Raw genomic sequence first — 21,312 nt, 5'->3', positions numbered from 1 at the left:
ACCATAGAACTAGAATTATGAAATCTCAAAGATTTGGTTTTCAAAGTAATTACTCTAACGAATTGATTCTTTATGTAAAATTTCAAATGCTATTTCGGTATCTCAATTCACTAACTCATCGAGATTACTGGATGAATGACAATCAAATAACAGTTACAGATTCTAATTATTCCAAACATAGACGAGGGAGAATATATTTACTGGAAGAAAAAAAGTCTTCTAGATTTTAGAGGAATTGGTTTTCTTGGTGCCAACTAACCTTCTAGGAACTGACTATCATTTTGCTAAAATTCTATTTATTACAAAAAAAATAAAGAAAAAAAAAAGACGACAAATTGCAAAAAACCTCCCTTAAAACTAAAGTATGATGGTAGTAGCCATTACTCTCTCAAACTCTCAATTGTAAAATTAAGCCCTCAAACTTACACAAATGTTAAAATTGGACCCTCAATAATTGTAGGAATTGTAAAAATTGTATACCTTTGAATGCAATTTTTATTTTGGGAGTCTAATTTCTATCACTATTGTAAGTTTGAGGGTCCACTTTAACATTGGTATAAGTTTGAGGTGTAATTACAACTACCTCCATACTTTAGATTGATTTTTACTTTAGATTGATTTTTACAATTTGCCAAAAAAAAAGAAAAAAGAAAAAGAGGGGAAAAAAGCCAAAGAGATAAATCCTTTGAACCATAATAAAGCACAGATGGGCAATGGTACCTTGAAACCTCCGGTGGAATTGACCAAAATAACCACAATGCCCCTGAGTAGACAGACTGGGATAGTTGAACCAAATTGGAGAACGGATCATGACATTGACAACAAATATGATGATTGGGGTATATAACTAAAAGTAAACACTTGATAAAAAAAAAAATTTTATTACTTCAGCTAAAATACTGATAAAGATTTACAATTTTTACATGTAACGGCCAAATAATCTGTAAATTGAAATATCAGCACACTAACTTCGAGCCCAACTCTGTGCCTCCACATCTAACACTCATTTTCTTTTTTCCTAAATAAGAAAGGCTAAAGCTTAAATCGTGAATAAGAAACCCAAACAAGTACAATTAATACCTGGGTTTAGGGATGCATGGAGACTTCTGGAAAACAACCGCACTTCTTCTGCCCTCCCGTTTGCAGGAAAAGAAAAAAGGAAAAGAGAAGAAAGACAGAGCATTGCAATTTCTTTTGTACATTAAGTGTGAAGGGACCTATTTATATTACTCAAAATGACATTGATGACCTAAGTTGCACATATCTAACATCCTCAATTGATTTCAAGGAGATAACTTAGAAATCATTTCTCTCTGACATTCCCATTTGTATGGTTCTATTTGTGAAGCATATTGACTTAAGTTGAAAGAAAATCGACCAGAGAAGCATTAGGGATGTAGAGATAATTGGCCGACGCGAACAAAATCAATCAATTAATAATTAAAGTGAAAGACATTGTACCCTGTCAGGAAGATTTCTAGGAATGGGAAGTGCAGTAACATATCTCTGGGGGCAAGATTTCTGAGAACTTGCGGTTAAATCAGAGGATGATGAGGCCTCACCTCCATCAACTTGTCCTCGGCTATGGAACTTGGCAAACCGATTGATGACGGAGAACTTTTCAAGATCCTGGCATTCCACTCTCAAATCTAAGATTGAAGCTCTCTTCTCCACTCTGGCATGGCAAAAACAACTGATTACTAATTTTAAGTAAATCACATAAAATTGACAACCAAATAAGGTCAGTAAACAAGGTAATAGCAGCATCAGCAGACACCAAAAAGGTGAAAAAAGTGCGATTGAAAAGCTAAAACAATACAAGAAGCTACCTCAATAAATCATCTTCCAAATTCTGTCCCCGTTTTGTGAACTCCTCCACAACTTCTATAATTTTATGATCACCAGTTTTTCCCGATACCTTAGGTCTCTCAGGAAGGCTAAAAGAAACATACAAATAAGCCATTGTATTAGTATAAACAAATAATGGAAACAATGTGACCTGTCGTCCTTGCATGGACATTCAAAACTTTAAAATCGTAGAGGAAAATTCTTACGGATCTCTGCTTTCTGGATGCAAGGTATTATCAGTTCCTGTGGAAGAAACTATATTACAAGCATCCCCTAATGCTAGTCTCGCAACAAGGTAAGCCACACTCTCATAATGTAAGCTGGCATCTGAAGAGAGAGTTGTAAAAGGAGGAGCACGAAGGAGTTGTTGAACTAGCTGTGTGGTCAAATTAAGCCTCCTCTTCAGTTTTATCATCAGTCCATCGTCGATCATTTCAACTTCATCTTCTTTCTGTCAAAGGGTTGAACGCAATAAGAGCCATTTTTTTAATAGAATAACTGACTAAATCAGAGATCTGGAATAACAAATATCAGCTACTCAAGAAGAGCATAGTTTAGCAATTAGCATACCTTCTCAGTCAGCCGGTTTGTTGCCTGAGCCCAGTCAACATCCGCCATGCTGCAGACAGAAATCAGCAGTTGACGTACATAAGAACAGCATTAAAAAACAGTAAATAAATAAATCAAGCAATATTCTAAATCCATGAAATCCACCTTCCACGAGATAACTTGTTGCACAGGATGAAGAATGTATATGTATATCTTAAATCACCAAATGACCCGAACACTTTTGGACCAATCAATGATTTAAGATAGTATATCAATTTTTACTTGTGGACTTGAAATATGATGAAGAGTCAAATAAATGAAAATAATATTAATTGGAGAGGAAATAACATGGTAGGGATTTGAACACATGACATCCTGAACTAACCTGCTCTAATACCATCTTAAATCACCGATTGACCCAAAAACTTAAGCTAATAGGTGAAGATAAATTTAATTATATCATCTAACAGTATATAACAAGAACCAAATTTTGTAAGACAAGAATGGATCGACTTTTTTCACCAGAACGTTATTGTAAATTATCGAAGCAATCCAATCCTTCACCCTTATTTTCAAAGCATTCCCATCCTTTACCCTAATCAATCAGAGACACTAATAAAACATTGGGTAATGGTGCAATAAATCCTTTTTTGTATTTTGAGCAGTCAGTTTGCAGTTACAAATCTCTAGTCCAACCTTATCTAGCAGTTCCTTTCCTTTAAATTAAAAAAATTTGGTTTCATTACTAGGGAAATAGAACAACCTTATATCCTGCAGCCTTCTAAAACTTTGTGTCATTTCTTCATTCCATGGTAACAGTTCAGGTGCAGAGCTTTTGCGCTTTTTTGGTCTGGCAGCAACCAAACTTTGATTAATGAAATTAAGTGGCAAAGGTTGACCTGCAGATAAATTTCTGTGTTCTATCGAAATAAGAGTTGAACTTTCCCTTGCATTAATGTGCTCACTACCATCAGCAGAAGCATTTGCTTGCTTCGCAGAATTTTGAGCATTGAAACCATCCGGAGGCTTCTCAACAACCAAAGGTTGAACTAAAGGCGGCTTCATGGTTGCATTTTTAGATCCAGGAAATACTGTTAAAGTTTGTCCATTTTTAAATGTTCCATATTGATCAAACCAAGATGGTGCCATCTGAGGACTGATTTGAGAGTGCTCGCTTCTTACAGAAGATGCAATGTCACTACTAGATGATACATAGGCATCACCCTTCTTTGATGAAAAAATTGCCGCTGCTGCATCTACACGTGAATTGGAAGCATGGTTAAGTAATGACTCTCTGATGGCATTACTGTGTCCATGTGATAAAAGTTGGCCCCCATCCATAGCAACTTGCTGAGAATCCAAACCAGAATCTGGACCTTTAAATCTCTTCCCACTCCTGTTAGTTGGGTCATTATCTGCATTTTTCATGGCCTGCATTTGATGCATTAAGGAGTAATGCTGCTGTGAACTAATGTTTGGACGCAGAGAATGGCCAGAAGGGTCAATATTTACTCGAGTACCCATAGAATTCGATGGAGATGCACCTAATGAGTGATGCCCAGAAGATTCCTGTCCACCTGTTGCAGTTGTGGCTTGCAGGGAAGTTTCACTCTTCCCACCTGAAACTTGCTTCGAAGGGCTTTCTTGCATTTGCTTTTCTCCCCCAATAATATTTTGCATATTGATGGAATTTTCACCATGGACCACAGCCTCTAGTTCCAATTTCTCTCGGCTGTCCATCTCTTTTTGTCCTGAAAAACTCTTGTCCGAATTGTCCATATGCATACGAGATTTGAACAAATCTGAGGCAGCTTTTGATGGATCCGCATGTAGTGAATGTTTCTGGGTTGTAACATTTGCCCACTCATTAGGCGATAGTTTTGAGAAAGCGGCACGTTGAGACATAGACACAGAACCCAATTCCTGGGCAAGCTGGGGGGAATATTGTGCATTAGATATATCCCCACTGCTATGCTGAGATGCATCAGCAGAAGAAACCAGGTTCATTTGGAGATCACTTCTGGAAATATCTGTCGATAACATATGACTATTTTCAACTCGCTCAGAAGAGCTATCAAAATTTCTTGAATGAATACCAATTCTATCTGAAAATACATTAGCAGAGTGATTCGCAACAAAGTGCTGATTTTGAAGATGACTTCTAGGATAAGGAAAGGCAGATTGAGAAGTTGCAGCCAAGTTTCCTTGAGCATTGATATGAGGGCTTTTATTGCCACTATGTCCAGAAGGTCCAGTTAAATTATTTCTCAAATCCCTCTGTTTAGAGGCTACAGGAGGCAACATATGGCCACATTCTCCCGTTTCAGAGGTGGAATTGGTTGAATTCATAACCATGGGTGAGGAAAATTGAGAAGATAAAGCAGCATCTTGCATGGACAATCGTTGAGGGGGGCCCAGTTGCAAACCAAAAACTTGAGAATCGGAGGACTGATTTCGTGGTGTTTGACCAACTGATCCATCAGAAGTTTCTGCTTCACCCATTTCTGAAGAATGATTTCGGTAAGAGGGACTATGTGTTGCATTAGTATGCTCTCTTGGTTGATCCACTTTGTGAAGAAGCTCAAGCATATTTTGGCTGGCAAATCAATAAAAAATAAGGACGTTACTTAAATCAACATTCGAATAGAAATACATAATCCAGAAACATATAAATGCCCACACATTAATGTGATAATTCAGAAATCATACAAAAGGTGGTAAAATGAACTCACCAATTTCTAAGCTCATACACAAAATTAAGAGAAACCTCCTTTGAACAGAAAATTTGGTAAATTATGGCTACCCTTTGATACAATCTAATAGATGGTCGGGATACATTTTTAAATTAACAGTTGATGAAACACTGTTCAAATTAGGAAAATTATTTTAAATAACGAAACTGCTGAAAATATTTACAAATAATAGCAAAATATCGCAGCACAATCTATCTGTGATAGACCACGATAGACTACTATTTGTGTCTATCATGACATAGATAGTAGTTTATCGCAATCTATCACAGATAGACAGCGAAAATTGCTATATTTGTAAATATTTTGGTTCGTTTCCTATACTTGAAAACAACCCTTCAAACTATGCTTATGTCTCCCTCTGTGGTTTTTTTCAATTAAAAAACTTTGTTTATTGATGTATGAAAATTACAAAAAGGGGCAAAGCCCAAGCCAAAGGAGTTACACAAGTCCAATTAGTCAAAAGGGAAGAAAGATGTGCATTTACACCAACTCATAGCATGAAAGATAATGAATTCAAAATAGCAATCAAATTGTGGTTTGTTTAAATAAGAAACCAAACTCTCCTTAACCAATCACGAGTATATATTGTATCGAACAAAACCACAACAGAAAAAGAAAAGGCAAGGCAAGGCAAGATATCCACCTCGTAACCAAGCCAAGAAGATAACTCAAAGAAAACCCTTCAATTAGCATAAGTCAATGATAGATAATAGTTATAAGGTCACAACCCCATTTTAGTCCCTCAACTTTTTATTACATTTTTTCCCCTAAACTACCAGATTTTCTATTTAGTCCTAAACTTGGCATAAAAACCAGTCTAGTCCTTGTTCATTTTTATAATTTTTTTAACAGAAATCAAAACCTAGGCTGATCAAATGTACATCGTGAATAATATTTGAAGTCATATGTAATAGGTCAAGTGCTAGGTTCCTGAATGGCTTCAAAACTTTGTTAAATGATTGATATAAAAAAAATTAAAAAAGATAATTGCAAGATTGGAAGTCATATGTATTAGTATTACTGAAATAAATACTTGATGAAGGATTAAAGAAAATGGCAGTAGCATCAAGCATAAATTGCATAAATGGTAGTAATATCTATGTCTACTTTTCTTTATAAAGAGTGTAGTTAGTCTTAGTTCTTGGATTTATGTTTCATTGGGTTTATTTTTGCCCTTGTAAATTCTTTTATTTCTGTCTGACTACACGGTTTCTTATCCCAATATATATATATATATATATATATATATATAAATCAGCAGTTGCATAAATGGTATTAACATCAAGCATAAATTGCATAAAGGATAATAAACCATTGTTCAAGTGTCAAACTACCTTGATGGGAAGGCCACATGTCGCGGATCATGACCAGCAAGTTTATCCGAAGAAGAAAAACGAGATCCAAATGGTGGAAGCATTCTTTTAGAAGGTAAATCTCCAAAGGCTCTCATTTCACTCTGAAAACAAGCTTAAGCCTCCATTAATCACGGAAATTTTGAATGTATACTCAAAATTAGAAATATACAAAAGAACAAGATTAAAAGAATGGGCATTACAACAAACTGAAATCACAATCACCTTTTCAACTTCAATTGAATTGCCCTCTGTTCCAGATTTGGGTTGCCTAAGATTACTCAGCTCACCGCCTTTAAATCCATGAGAGTTCTGCTGCACATGAGCCTGTGGCTGTGTTACATGGCTTGTTCCAAAAGAAGGTTCCACATCCATATCTAAATTCCCCATTGGATGATACTGGAATCTTCGAGGAGTTACAGATGGCTTCCGGCTGCTATTACCTCCTACTTTTTGTTTGCTTCCAGAAGTGTGTGTATCACTAGCATTTGAATTTTCAATCTCATGCATTTCAGTTGCGCCCTTTTCTAGGCAACTGCTCCCAGGTGATTCCAATTGAGAGCCCTTATCGATATGATGCTGTTTTGCCCCAAAACCACTTTCTTTTAAGTCCATTGAAGAATTAGCATCTTTCCAAAAGGAAAGGTTACGATTTATTGGATTCTGTTGCCTGCTTCCTACGTCATCTCTTAAACTGCTAGCATTGGCTGCTGCAGCATTATTTATTAAATTAGAACCTTCATTGTACACCTGCGAGTTCTCAACACCATGATTTGCATGCTGCAATTCATGAGTTGGGTTAGAAATTGAATCATGGTTTTGCTTGAAAGTAGCAGAAGGACCCATCTCTTCACGTATAGATCGCTTATGATCTCCACCCTGAGAAGATTGTGACATGTTATGATTCTCATGATTTTTCATATTGTTACTTCCATGGGAGAACATCGGTTCAATATAGCTCCAACCATTAGGCTTGCTTGGTTGGCTATTATAAGAGGACACACTCTGTTGACGGAGCCAAGAACCTGACAAATTATCTGCATTGATTTCCACACCTGATGTATTACCTTCGTTTTCAGATAAATTTCGACCTTCAGCAAGTGACTTCTGTTGCAGATTACGGTCTATCCACTTTCTTTCACCTTCCAATGATGGAGGAGTTGAACTTTGGGCACTACTGTTCTGAAAGCCTTCAGTTTGTTGAAAGAATGATTTATGGCCTGGTTGCTGAAATGCAGGTACATTGGCTGAGTTAATATAATTATTGGGCTTATTATTCGCCTCGGAAGAGACAGAAGAATGTCTAGAATTCAATGTCTGCAAGTTGTTATCGACCCAAACCGGTTGAAGTTTTGCACTGTCATTAGTATCTGAATGTTGCTGATTCCCATTTGGAGGCCCACTATTATTAAAGTTTGCACCACCCCACCCTTCTTGAACTCCCATATCCCCGCTTGAAGTTTCTGCTACAGCTGACTGCATCAAAGCACTCCAACTTCCACTCTGTAAAAAGGAATATCCAGAATTAAAATCACTACCATCTGCCATGTTGAAACCACCAGTTGTAATATTATCACTCCGGCCAAAAGCATCCCACAAGTTGTCATCCGAACCATACAAAATCTTCTCCTCAGTGGGATCTAACGTAGCCACATTCTGCGATGGAGCAACCTGTGCCATTGTCTTCTCCTGGGACACTTCTGATCGCCCATCAAACTCTTGTCTGCCACTGAACTCCTGCATAGACACATTTCTGTGTTGGAGATTCACATGCTGCAAGTTTTCAGAATTTAATCCACCATTTAAACCTTGACTAGCAGACATGCCAAACATACTTTTCCCCTGGAAATCCTGTCTTACAATCATTCCATCTTGCATGCTAACCTGATCTGGGTATGAAGTATAATGGCTCCCTGAAAGGGTGTTGTTAATAACAGATAACTGCTGCATAGCAGGTTTATCTGTTGGAATGAGAGAATTTGAACCTAGAAAACTACTCGCAGTAGAAATAGGAACCCCATACAAAGATTGATCAACTTGTTCAGGAATTAAACCCATCATGCGCAGTGCTTGTTGCTGCTCAGAAGGAAATACAAATCCACTAGAGGGACCCTGAATTGGTGTAGACAAACTATGCTGCAATGAGTTTGTATTGCTCCCCATATGCTCAGGCTGCCAAGGAGAGCTAGACAACTCGTTAACAGGAATGCCATCAATCAGCGTTGCTGAATGGTTTCCTGCTGCCAGCTTCGAACTGGATGAAATCTGATTCATTGAACCATGTTGTCTTGCTTCCTGCTGCTGATATTGGTGTTGCCTCTGAAGTTCTTGTATCTGTGACAATATTGCTTGTTGTTGCAGAAGCTGCATGTCAGGATTCCCAGGCTGCTGCTTAGGCAAAATCTGTGTCACACTGGGATTCCTGCTACTCAATTGCTGTTGACCCCCAAAAAAATCAAAATTTACAGGAGAATCAGTAGTTTCCAACCTAGCTACATTTTTCTTGCTTAGTTCAGGATTATTCACTTGTTGTGCTTCATGAATAGATAGGCCTCTCGATGTTACATGCCTATCAGATACTGCATCTGCACCTAAAAAGTTTGCTTCAATTTGCCTTGCATGGAAAAGTTGTTGGCCTGCTGCATAACCATTCAGAGTTTGATGTTGATTTTGAGACTCACTTCTTCCAATCTCGGGACTTATATATGATTGAGAGAAGTTCAAACCATGAAGTGAATGAGAAGGCTGACCAAGTCCTCCAGAATCTGCTAGGGAAAAAATATAAACAAAATACAGTAGATGCTACCGGGAAAAAAAAAACAGAGAGAGAGAGAGGAATAACGATGATCCATTCATCACACACGTGCGCAAAGTACAAAAGAAAGAATTAATTCATTGAGAAACCATAAAGTAATACCTGGTTGATGTGCATTATAATTCTTCAAATTTGAAATAAAAGGAGAATTAATCTCTCGCTGGTTTCTAACCCATAGATTATTATTCAGACCAGCCCAGCTTCCATCAGCAGCCTGGGACTGATGCTGGCCCTGGTACAAATTCTCTTGGCCAAAGAAATTGTGGACCCTGTCTCCAACTTCGTTTCCAGGCATAGATGGTCAACCCCACTGTTCTGCTCGTAATGACTTTTGGTGTGAATATAGGTACCTAGAAGAAAAATAAAAGCTATAAATTGTTTAAAATCCATGCCTTCTACCATGAATACACATGTAAATTTCTTGAGTATGATTGTTGACAGAAACCTACCCTCTTTTGGTCATTTAAGATTTCTCAGAATTGCCATAAGATGAAACCGTTCCAATTTATCCTGCATATAGCCACTCCATTAAATCATAATAAATCGAAAATAGATTTTAAGGACAGAGAAACTAGCAAGGAGTTACAACACAAATATAGATAATTACTCATCATTGCCTACTCAAGGAAGATGGGAATGCAATTCGTAATGATTACACCTTCCCAAACCACCCACCCACCCCCACATTAGAAAGAGAAATCACGTCTTTAATTATGTATTTCTTCCAACACAACAATTATTCTTATCAAAACAATGTAAATAAATATGAGGGAGCAGTTAAAGTCTAAAAACTGCTAAATCAGAAAAATAGTCATGTAGTGTCCATTTCAGTTATCACTTGAAACCATCTTTTTAATTGAAGGAACATCTTACATTAAGAATAATGAAGACAAACGAAATGACCATAAAAACAAAGGCCAAACCAACATAAGGGCCATTAAAAAAAAATAGAAACTATACAAATAGTCCAAAAAGGACCCATTCGTAATCATCAAAAGAGGTTCGATGTCATTTGATTTAGGTAGCTTCATAAACCTTCTACATGTAACATTACAAACAGTAAATTGTGCAATTTTCTCAGTCTAGCTACAGCAAGTGTTGCCCATATTAGTATATCATTTACAATCAGAATGTGGACTTTAAAAATTAACGGACAGAAAACCAACCAAAGGCAACAAAAAAAACCCCATACTTCTTTTCCTTTGTCCCGTTCCTAACCTGGAGTTTTATAGATATCCTCTTTGGTCCTCGTAAGACTTCATAAATCATACCTAAGGAAGAGAGGCTCTAAAGCTCCAAAGAATAAGAACCTATGATTTTCCTTCGTGATTCCACGTAAAGGCCATTTTTTAACCATTTAAACTGACCTGAATGTTGAGTTTAAATTTCTTTTATCTTTCCAGTTTCTGATCTCTATCTTTTTCAGGTTGCTATTCCCAGACTAACATGGATTTAGATTTAACTTTTATCCATAGGTTCTGAACCACCATAGTCTTTGTTGAGTTTAAATTTCTTTTACCTTTCCAGTTTCTGATCTCTATCCTTTTCAGGTTGCTGTTCCTAGACTAACATGGATTTAGATTTAACTTTTATTCATAGGTTCTGAACCACCATAGTCTTTCCTAGTGTTTAGAAATTTTAAATATCTTTATTTATCTGTTTAATGAGGTAGAGAGAGCATCCTTTTTTCTTCTTAGCTACTGGAGTATAGAGTTTCCAGAAAATGATATTTTGTTGTTCGGCATCAACAATAGTTTATGAGGTGTAAATTGGCTATTTTTCTAGTTTAACACAAAAACAAGAACAAAGGGTATTACAATACGTCGTGATAAAAACACCAAACCCAACCTGAAGGTAGCCAGTACAAAAGGGAAAGAAAATGGAAAGAAACCTAGCCATCCAATCAACAACTGAACAGATCGGAGGTATAACTTCTAAAATCGTTATAATTGCACTCCATAAAGTGCATGGTTAGTGAATGTAGCCTTATAGACCAAGCAATGAACCACGTGAGATGAAAGTTACAACACTAAGCAGAATGGGATCCTTGTGAAAATTGACCTGCTACTTCAAGTCCTTTTCATAACGGTAAAAACAAAGAAACAAAGACCATAAAATCAACAATGTCCAGGGAACATAAGAATATGAGAAGCCATTTTCATGAATACTAGTATTTCCACGAGCCATAACATAAAAATGATTGGGTATATTCTCAATAGATGTTCGGTAGACTCCATGTACCACATAAGCAGGACACCTATCTCTCTAAAAGAACCATTGAACGAACGTGACCACCCATTTTCGCAGTATTTATGGACCGCAGAGCAAATATTACGACATTGCATTGTAAAAAACCTTCTTCCCCAGATCCCAGAAAAGCTTACCAAACACGTGATAAGCAAAAAAAATACGAAAATGGGGATGGGGATTGAGAGACCCCATGTTGCAGTAACACGGGCAACAGCACTAGACTCGTCTGAAAACTCCATTATCGACAAAGGGAAGTAAAAGACACACCATAAACAAAACCAATCCCATCCTGCCCCCTCCATTTTTATGACAACCAAACATGGACATAAGCCACAAATTTTCTCCAGATTAACCCAAGGAGAAGGTGCAAAAAAACAGTACGAGCTGTAACAAGCTGCCCGACCACAAGACGCCGCCACTAAATCATCTATTTACTATTTCTCAAAACAAATGACCCGCAGAAAAGGGGGAAAATTAGGGTTTTAAAATATAAAAGAAGGAGGCAACGAACTCACACTGATTTGATGAGCTTGCGTATAAAACTTGAAGGCGATCCTCTGATAATGCTGGATTTTGGAGTGTTAGGGTTTGAATCAGAGAGAGAGAGAGATACGACTATATGAGCCTCCCCGAGCTCAGAGAGAGAGAGAGAGAGAGAGATAAAGTGATCGAAAGAGTGCGAAAATTTCAACGAACTGGGGCACAGAACCGAGGCTCGGACCGAAGCTGAGGTTCGGGATGAATATGGGTGATTTGGGTCCGAATGTATGTGAGCCCCGATTACTATCCCTATCGCCATTGCCATTGCCCAATGAGGTACTGAGAATTCATGTTTTTCTTCCTCCCAATAATGAGTTTATGCACGTGACTTTAATGTGTACTGATATCATCGTTGGGCTTGGGCTTGGGTTTGGGCTTGGGCTTGGGCTTGGGCTGGTCCTATAAAACCAGGCCCGAGCCCAATTCAATCGACCAGAGCCCAGATCTTAGGATTCTGTCATAAGGCTTGCACCGATCGACCCATTAGATTTCTGGGGGGTAAAAAGGGTAAATTAAAATAGTCATTTGGAAAATAATCAAACTTGCCCCTTTTTTTATGCTTATGCCCAATTTTCAAATTTTAAATTTATTTAGTTTATAAGTAAATTTGAAAGTTAAAACCAAAAATAGATTTTTGAAAACAAAAAATAAAATGGTTTAAAAAATAATTAAGCCCGAAAACATCTCTTGCATCTCTAAATTTCTTATTTTATTATCTACTTTTATATCTATGTTTTTTTAAATAAAGTCAAAATTTGAAAACTAAAAAAATGGTTTTAAACTTGTTTTTGTTTTTAAAATTTAACTAAGAACTATACTCTTGTACTTAATAAATATGCAAACCATTGTAAGAAAATAAGAGAAAATAGACTTAATTACAAAAATACGAAAAACGAAAAACGAAACTCTTATCAAACATGCATTGTTTTTTGTTTTTGAAAATCGTGAAACCAAAAATAGTTATCAGCCTACCAAACATGTATTGTTTTTATTTTTAGAAAACTAAAAACCATGGTGATTGAACATTACTTCAAAACGTCGATGATTGTTTGTGATTGCCCGCTCTTCAATCGACTTATCCAATATCCATGCTCCATATTTTGAACTTAACTTGTACTCGTACATCGACATTACGATATTTAGGAGTAAGTCTCAAATAGTTATTTGTTTTTTTAATAAATAGAAATCAATTTTGATGATATGAAATTTCATTTAAAATTATAATATTAAACATGAAATTAATTTTGAATGATTAAATACATATTTAGAAGTGGTGTATGTATAGAATCACTAAAATATAGCACACATGTACGTCATAGTCCAACTAATTAGTCTATCGTACATTTGTATTAAATGTCAAATATTTAAATATGTTAACTTAAATATAACTCGGTGACTAAAATATATGTTAAGAGGTTTGTTTATGTTGTATGACTGGCTAGTTTTATTGCAGACAAAATTTGAGCGACATGTTTTTGTAATACGTTACTTATCGTGTTGATTCTGGTTTGAGATTGGTTTCTTATGTGTTAGTGTGTGAATGCATATTTGTTGGCATGTCTTTCTATCATATATGACATGTCTTGCACCATGCTAAGACATTTTTCAAGACATTGTAACGTGAAAGGTAACAAATTCTACATGATATTTTTTTTTTCATCTATTAACGAAATTTTATAGATCTCGAGGCATGTTGTTTTTATTGTAGTACGAGAATTAAATTGATACAACTATCCATGAAAACAATCCAATACCCCACTTCAAACTTCGTTTACATGATAAATACATCTAGAAGTTATGATTGACCTATAAAATAAATGCAGCTGTCTGTTAAACACAATCAAAATGATCATCATGTGGTTATTGCTACTTATATTTTATTAGGGAAAAATGTACTAAACAATGAGAAATAAGTTTTAAATAGTGATTTATTTTAACACAATGCAACACAAGAGAAAAGTGTTCGGAAAGTATTTGTTAGTCTTTGAATTTTGAATGATAAGTATGTTTGGCTAGTTTTCAAGACATATTCCTAGTAGTTGATTATTTTTTTTTTCCTTAATAGATGTATTTGGTTCTAGTTTCTAAAATATATATTATTTCTTTTAGTCCGTGATTTTTTTAAGAATAGTTTAAAAAAAGATACCGGAACTAATTTTGCTACTATATTTAATAACTGTGACACTTTGGATTTGAATAATAAGTTTAGATAGAGTAAATTTTTTTAAATTTTTTTTCTAATTTAAAAACAATAAAAATACATTTATGTAAGAAATTTTTAAACCTATTTTTAAAAATTCATGGACAAAACAAGGAAATTTTGATAATTTAGGAGCAATTTGATTTGAGGCTTTATAAATGCTATCATACTTTTATGAATAAAAATTATATTTTTATTTAATTTATAAAATTAAACATGTCAATCATATACCATCGTAATAGATCAATTAATAAAAAATAAGTATCATTGAGTATATTGGTATAATTAAGAATCAATAACAGTTTTAGTGGTAAATATTTGAAAACTGAGTACTTTATAATTAAGATTAATATTTTTATAATTAATTAACTTCAACATTAGAAATATAAATTTAAATTAAATAATATAAGAAAATATATTTTAATAAATAATATATTATAAAAAAAGTGAAAAATTATATAAAGATATGATATGTTAATAAACAATACTAAAATTTGTTTATAAATATGTTAGGTTAAAAGTGAATGAAGTAATAGAAATCAATCTAATAGATAACTATTTGGTTATAAATAATCGATGATGATTATATGCTTGTAATGAAATATCAAATTAAAATCAACCTCGATAAATAATTGTTTGATTGTAAAAAAATAAATAAATAAGTAATCGATTATTATTGTTGTTGAAAGATAGATTTCGTACTACTAAATATGACAAATCCTACTTTACTAATTAAATATATTTAAGATATCCTTAGATATTTAGTTAATTATGTATGTAAAAAAATAATTGCATTAATCTAATCAATTTTTTATTATAAAAATAAGTTAAGTAAACATTTTAATAGATGGATTCTATAAGTCCATGAGGTCCCCTTGGTAGTTCAATGGATTCAAGTTGAGAATCAGTTTTTGGGTTAGTTTGAAATGTTCAAAATGACAAGAGAGAGTTCAATTATATATGATATGATTGAACTGGTTAATTATATATGATATGATTGACTTTATGTACGAGATACATTATTTGGAGAAAAATGATATAAATATGATTTATATCCAGCAGAAGAGAAAAGGCTACGGTTTATATGTGATATTAAACCATAGGTCAATGAATATAATATGATAATATTTATTATTTTAATTGGACAATTATAGGATAATTGTGTCGGCGTTTTCTCTGTAACCGTGTGATAGTCGGAGGTTTCATTTAGTTTTCATAACTGAAGAATAAAATGAAAATCGTTTTCATTTTGCAAAAGATCAGAGAATTCGCTCACGAGTTATATACTGCCCATCATATAGCAAACCGAGAGCTTACACGATAGCTCAACGTTTCTAAACGATCTTAAACATACGAGCCTCTTTCTAAATGATCGCATAGGATTTGCTAAACGATTGTCTAGTTTTTTTCTAAACGATCGCGTGCCCAAGCGTTTACTAAACGATTGATCGTCTATACGATCGCAGCCTATTTATTAAACGATCGTGTGCCGCTTCCTAAACAATCAAGCATTGTCTATATGATAGACCCCGATATTCTCCTACTTGCTTGGTCGTGGTATACGATCTTCCTCTCCTCCTTCCCTCTACCAAGTCCAATAGAGCCCATACCTCTTGGATTTTCACACCGAGAATACCAAGAGTTCTAAGTGGTGGTGCCATCCCCATTGCTGCGTTCGTGTGGAGTTCATTCGAGGGTAGACGACCGGTGATTTGGTGAACGATTGCTTGGACGTTCTAGTGAGAACGAGATGAGCAGTCCATTGTTCGAGAGCGAGATTTTGGTGAAGAATAATTCTTTAACTGGTACATATTTCGTTCTCTTGTTATTTATTGTTCTAAGCATGTCTGTAATTAGTTGTGTAGTGCATATTTGTTATGTTAGAATGTAAATACGGTAATTCCATCACAATGAGTTTAGAACGATTCGCTTTCGCTCAGAGGTACTCTTGTATAAGAGTTCCTTCAATTCGGATCAGAGTCAGATTATGATATTCCAGATTCATTGATACAAAGAATTGCATTTACTTTCTCGGTGGATAAAAGCATGTTTGCTCTCTGTTTAAGCATTAAATAGTTTGTGGATGTGGGATTAATGGAGTTTCTAGGATGAAGCCTTTAGTTGTTTAAATTATTTTACATTTGGAGTTAATTGTAAAGGCCTCTGCATTTTTTGGCATATCAATTGCTATCGAGCCTGTAATTTCAAAGTTGTTTGAGTATGTGAGTCGTTTGTGAAGAAACTTTAAGGCAAGGGTTACTGTTCTTCGAGGATGAAGATGACCAAGCATTGGCCGAGTCGTGTAAACGATGGGGTAGATGATCGTTGAGTATCGAATACTCGGGAGCTGGTTTACGCGCGCGCACTAGATGATCGTATAACTCAACAAGCTTCATCATTTAGCTACTGACTACACGATTGTGGAGTAAATCGTTTACTAATCGCTTGTTAAGTGATCGTCTAGACGATCGGGCTTAGCAGCTATGTTGTCGTCTAAACGATCGTTTAGAACTCGCGTGTTTTCTCTTGTGCGCTAAATGACCGGGTACCTCATACTTCATCGCATAGTTATTGGTACTCGATCGTAGCTAAATGATCGTATACCCAGCCGTATTTACTAAACGATGGGAGCTTCACCCACGCGGTTCAAGACCTGGCTCACTTGTGAACCGGTTTACTAATGAAAAATGTAATAGATAGAATTTTTCTTTTCGGTTTTTGAGGTGGTTCATCCCAGTCCATTAATCTTTGTGAATGTACATAGGATGTATGTTTATTTATATGTCATATGATATGCCATATAAAAGAAATCTCACCTTAGGTTATGCATTGGTCATGCATCATCTCTTTATTATAAGTGTTATGATTTAGAGAAGCATGCTTTAAATTAAGTAAGAGCATGCTCATGCATCATATACTATAAGAGTTATATTTATACATGCATAAAGCATATACATGCATCATCTTTATATTATAAGTGATAATATAAGGGTGTATGGAGCATGTTTGGTTAGTTCATTACTTGTATGTAAAAGTTATGTATGATAATGAACGGACATTGCATAAAGCATGACACATAGGTTAAATTTATAAGTGTTATAAATACCTAGTTGTGTGGCAATGTATGGTTTAAGTTGTCTCTTTTATAAGGGTTACAAGGAAATTAAAACTAAAATCTATAAGAAAGACATGCATGCCAATTTAGGTTTAAATCATGGTTTTAAAAGTGTTTTAAAACTTGGTGGAGATAGACCTAAGATCACGGTGATTAGCAACCTTATACTTTAATATTTTAATCAGTTTAATAGAATTAAATTGACTAGTAAAAGGTTAAAGTGTAGCAAATTTATCTATAAGAGACCTTTTGTCTAAGACGGGCTCTATCTAGGCTGGGGTATTTAAGTTGACGGAAACAGAACACCCCTATCTGGGAACCTACCTGGAAATGTGAATTAGATAGATTTTATGCATGCATGCAAGATCGAGGACAGTTCATTAAAGAGTTTGGTGACATAATTTTGGTCAGCATTATTTGCGATGCATGTATTAGGTAATATGTTGGTGGTCATGCGTTGGAATGGAATGTATGCGGTAATCTCTTATGCAATGACCATGCATTCCTATCACATGTTTTCTTGTGCTCTCACCAAGTATAACGAGATCGCAAGTTTCTCGGGTGATCCGAGGTCGAACTTAGGAACTTGTAGCTAAATGGTATGCGGTAGTGTGTTTGCGACAGAGAAATAAAAGAATGTTGAGGGTTATGAGCTATGCACTACTCCTACTCCTAACTAACAGCTAAAGCAGTGGAAGTATGACTGAGAGGTAGAGACACGACAACTGTTAACACATAGAAAAATGCATGGAAAAATAGATAAAAAGGCGAGGATGTCTTCACAGTAACACTAAGCTTGATCGCAAGGGTAACCCCAGCCAACGCAAGCTATGCGATCATGCTATACACACTTGACGTAGACGCATACGATGTATATGCTGTCTCTTATACACATCTAGATGTGTATAAGAGACAGCCCCAGCCAACGCAAGCTATGCGATCATGCTATACACACTTGACGTAGACGCATGCGATGTATATGCGATAGTGTCGAGAAGCCTATTTCTAAGCCTTTATATGCCCGTTCACGTGCTCTCACACATAAGCAAGATGACCGCATACCACCATATCCTACTTAAAGGGTGTATACGCTGTGTAGTAGGAAACTGAGCTTATTTCTAAGTTCCCTATTATTGCTTATGTGATCCAATTCGCTCTCTCGAATCTTAGATTTGGTTTTCAGACTACTCTCCAAAGTGTGCCTAAACGATGAATGATGCGCTCATAAGACAAGGTAATCGCATAAACCTGGCTGACGTAAGATTATTCCTATCTCTAGTGAACACTTGCTTACATTGCTTAATGCGACTAACCACTTACCCTCATGGGCAGTTAGTTGCTGCTGATTCTACTCATAGACAAGCATTGCGTCCGCTTATAGATAAGTGTTGCTACAGCTTCACACTAAACAAATAAGGTTTTCTCACAACATTCAAACAACGCACACCTCTCGGTGGTTTGCTACATGCTTCATATTCCTATGTCGCATGATTAAGCATGTGATACTCTAACAGTTTTACTTAGTGATGCAATGAAAGTAAATAATGCTAAGCAAATGAAGATGGAGATGGAATCGTAGGAAAATATAGAAATGCATTGATCACAAAATGTATTAATTCTTTAAGCCAAAATGTAATACAATACAAAGATAAAAGAGAAATTAAGGGCCAGATGGAAGCAATGCCTTGTTTCCATCAGATGTGTGTCAAGGCTACCGGTGGTGCCATGGATGGGCGGTGGAGTAGACTCTCTCGAGCTCTAACTCTGGTGAAGGCTCCAGTCGTCACTCAAAATAGTTAAGGGGATGAAGAATTCTCAAGCTATCTTCTCACGCTTTGGTCTGGATCACAGGGATCTGCCCTCGGGCAGAAAACGACGGATGGGGAAACCCTGGATGATTTGAAATTCTGCTCAACGGCTTCTATTTATAGAGCTTGATCGCTGATAGTATTAATGGACCTGCTCTGAATCTGAAACTTGCAGTGTAATGGTCTTTTTTTGAATCTTTGCTACTAACGGTGTGGTAGATGAAATGTCAACATCATCTTCTTGATAATCCCAGTGTATGCGTTCATGCTTGCATTCCACCAACCTTGCGATCGCCCTTCTATTATGGTTATTATCTGTAGCCGCAATCTTCTCGCAATGACCGCATTCACTCGACAGCCACAAATTTTATGCGATGGACGCATGCAGTTAATGGCCGCAACATCCATACGTCGAACGTATGCGTTTGCTTCTGCAATAGAGAGATTCCCCGCATGCGGTCGTCTTTGCGATAGCCTGGCTTCCGCACATGCGATCGCTTTCTGCGGTTGCTACAAAAATAAACAATTGAACGCATAATAATGTATAATAATGGGTTAGTCGAGATTCTTAATGTCGATTGACGCAAACTCGTTTTCTCATGAATTCCTAATATAATCGCTGCATATTATACTTAATAACCCTCATAATTCTAAATAAAAGGGCTATAATTACGTGCATTTCTGCCCATCATCAGAGTTCAATGTGACTACTTGAACTTGTTTAATTTCAAATATAAGCGTCGTTTTTAACGGATTAAACTGACTTAGATTAAAATTAGTAACTGGATTGTCTAAGTTTATGAATCCTTAGATAGAACATTCAGTGGGAGGTACTTAGGGCATCTGATGCTTCATTTAAACCTCTCGCATTTCTCCCTTTATTATCCACACTGTGAGATCTATCCTAGGCCTCATGGCACCCTGAGAGTGTCCCCTTAAAGGATGGTATTTGAGTAGGTCAATAACAAGGTGGATGAAGAGAATGTTCATAGTAAGTGGGAGCGGGGTGTGCTATAGCATATCCCACGGTCTCTCTCGTTAGGTTGGATAAAGTTTATGTGCATCGTCTCAAGGCATCCTAGGAGTGTCCCCGTATAAGATGACAACTTTGCACGTTTCTTCATTTGATCTCTTGTATAAGATAAGGTTCCTTAGTCTCGTATCCTAATCTGCTTTTTCCCTACGGTGGGCGCATTAGAGCGGGACTCTCGGGCCAAAAACGAGGGGCTACACTTATGCGGAATTGTTAAGGATTAACAGTTTTGAACCGAACGAATGGTGACTATTAAGTGCAGTTCCAAGAGTTGGTTATGCCTAATGGTTGAGAATGTCTCATCCTAGTGAAAGGGCATCTGACCATCCCACCAGTGACATTTATCCTGCCTCATTGGGGCATCATTGTGAAATAGAAGTCTTATCACTTATAGGTTACAAATGGATCTACAAGAGGAAATTAGGTGCCGATGGGAAGGTGCAACCTTCAAGGCTTGACTCGTGGCAAAGAGTTATACCCAGATGGAGGGAGTCGACTATGAGGAGACTTTCTCACCTGTTGCCATGTTGAAGTCGATCCGCATCCTCCTATCCATTGCCGATTATTATGATTATGAGATTTGGCAAATGGATGTCAAGACGGCCTTTCTGAATGGCAATCTTGAGGAGACCATTTATATGGTGTAGCCTGAAGGATCATTGCCCAAGGTCAAGAGCAAAAAGTTTACAAACTAAAGCGATCCATTTATGGGCTAAAAAAAGGCATCTAGATTTTTGGAATATTCGGTTTGATACTGCGATCAAATCATACGCCTTTGACCAAAACGTTGATGAGTCTTGTGTCTACAAGAAGATCGTCAAAGATTCAGTAGTTTTCTTAGTATTGTATATAGACGATATCCTACTCATTGGAAATTATGTAGGTCTATTGGCTGCAGTTAAGAACTGGCTACTGACCCAATTTCAAACGAAATATTTGGGAGCGGCTTAGTTTGTTTTGGGTATCCAGATCTTTCGGGATCGTAAGAACAAAGTGCCACCCTTGTATCTGGCATCGTACATTGACAAGATATTGCTAAAGTATTCGAT

The 21,312-nt window shown here is 36.2% G+C and overlaps 1 protein-coding gene across 2 annotated transcripts; it reads right to left on the bottom strand.

The window, feature by feature from the left end:
- Positions 1-873: 873 nt before the first annotated feature.
- LOC120083170 lies at positions 874-12,307 on the bottom strand. Of its 2 annotated transcripts, none has more exons than XM_039038782.1 (10): positions 12,083-12,307; positions 9,767-9,827; positions 9,420-9,685; positions 6,728-9,267; positions 6,485-6,606; positions 3,161-4,993; positions 2,419-2,467; positions 2,055-2,299; positions 1,830-1,937; positions 874-1,675 (listed from the first exon to the last, which is right to left on the bottom strand). In XM_039038782.1, exons 3-10 carry the CDS (start codon positions 9,610-9,612, stop codon positions 1,441-1,443), a joined length of 5,325 nt encoding a protein of 1,774 aa, XP_038894710.1. In that variant the 5' UTR covers positions 9,613-9,685; positions 9,767-9,827; positions 12,083-12,307; the 3' UTR covers positions 874-1,440. The 2 variants fall into 2 exon arrangements, with proteins under 2 accessions (XP_038894710.1, XP_038894711.1); XM_039038783.1 differs by having other exon boundaries at positions 9,420-9,667; positions 12,085-12,307.
- Positions 12,308-21,312: the final 9,005 nt, after the last annotated feature.

The sequence above is a fragment of the Benincasa hispida genome, chromosome 8 (assembly GCF_009727055.1).
Source record: "Benincasa hispida cultivar B227 chromosome 8, ASM972705v1, whole genome shotgun sequence".
NCBI classification, from domain to species: domain Eukaryota; kingdom Viridiplantae; phylum Streptophyta; class Magnoliopsida; order Cucurbitales; family Cucurbitaceae; genus Benincasa; species Benincasa hispida.
Note: the sequence above shows the minus strand (reverse complement) of the source record. Positions and strands in the feature narration are given on the sequence as shown.

Coding starts and splice junctions, on each gene's coding strand:
- LOC120083170 (XM_039038782.1), bottom strand. CDS start 9,612: ATGCCTGGAAACGAAGTTGGAGACAGGGTCCACAATTTCTTTGGCCAA. Junction 9,268..9,419: donor TTATAATGCACATCAACCAG/GTATTACTTTAT, acceptor TTTCCCTAGCAG/ATTCTGGAGGACTTGGTCAG. Junction 4,994..6,484: donor CATGTGGCCTTCCCATCAAG/GTAGTTTGACAC, acceptor TTGATTTGCCAG/CCAAAATATGCTTGAGCTTC.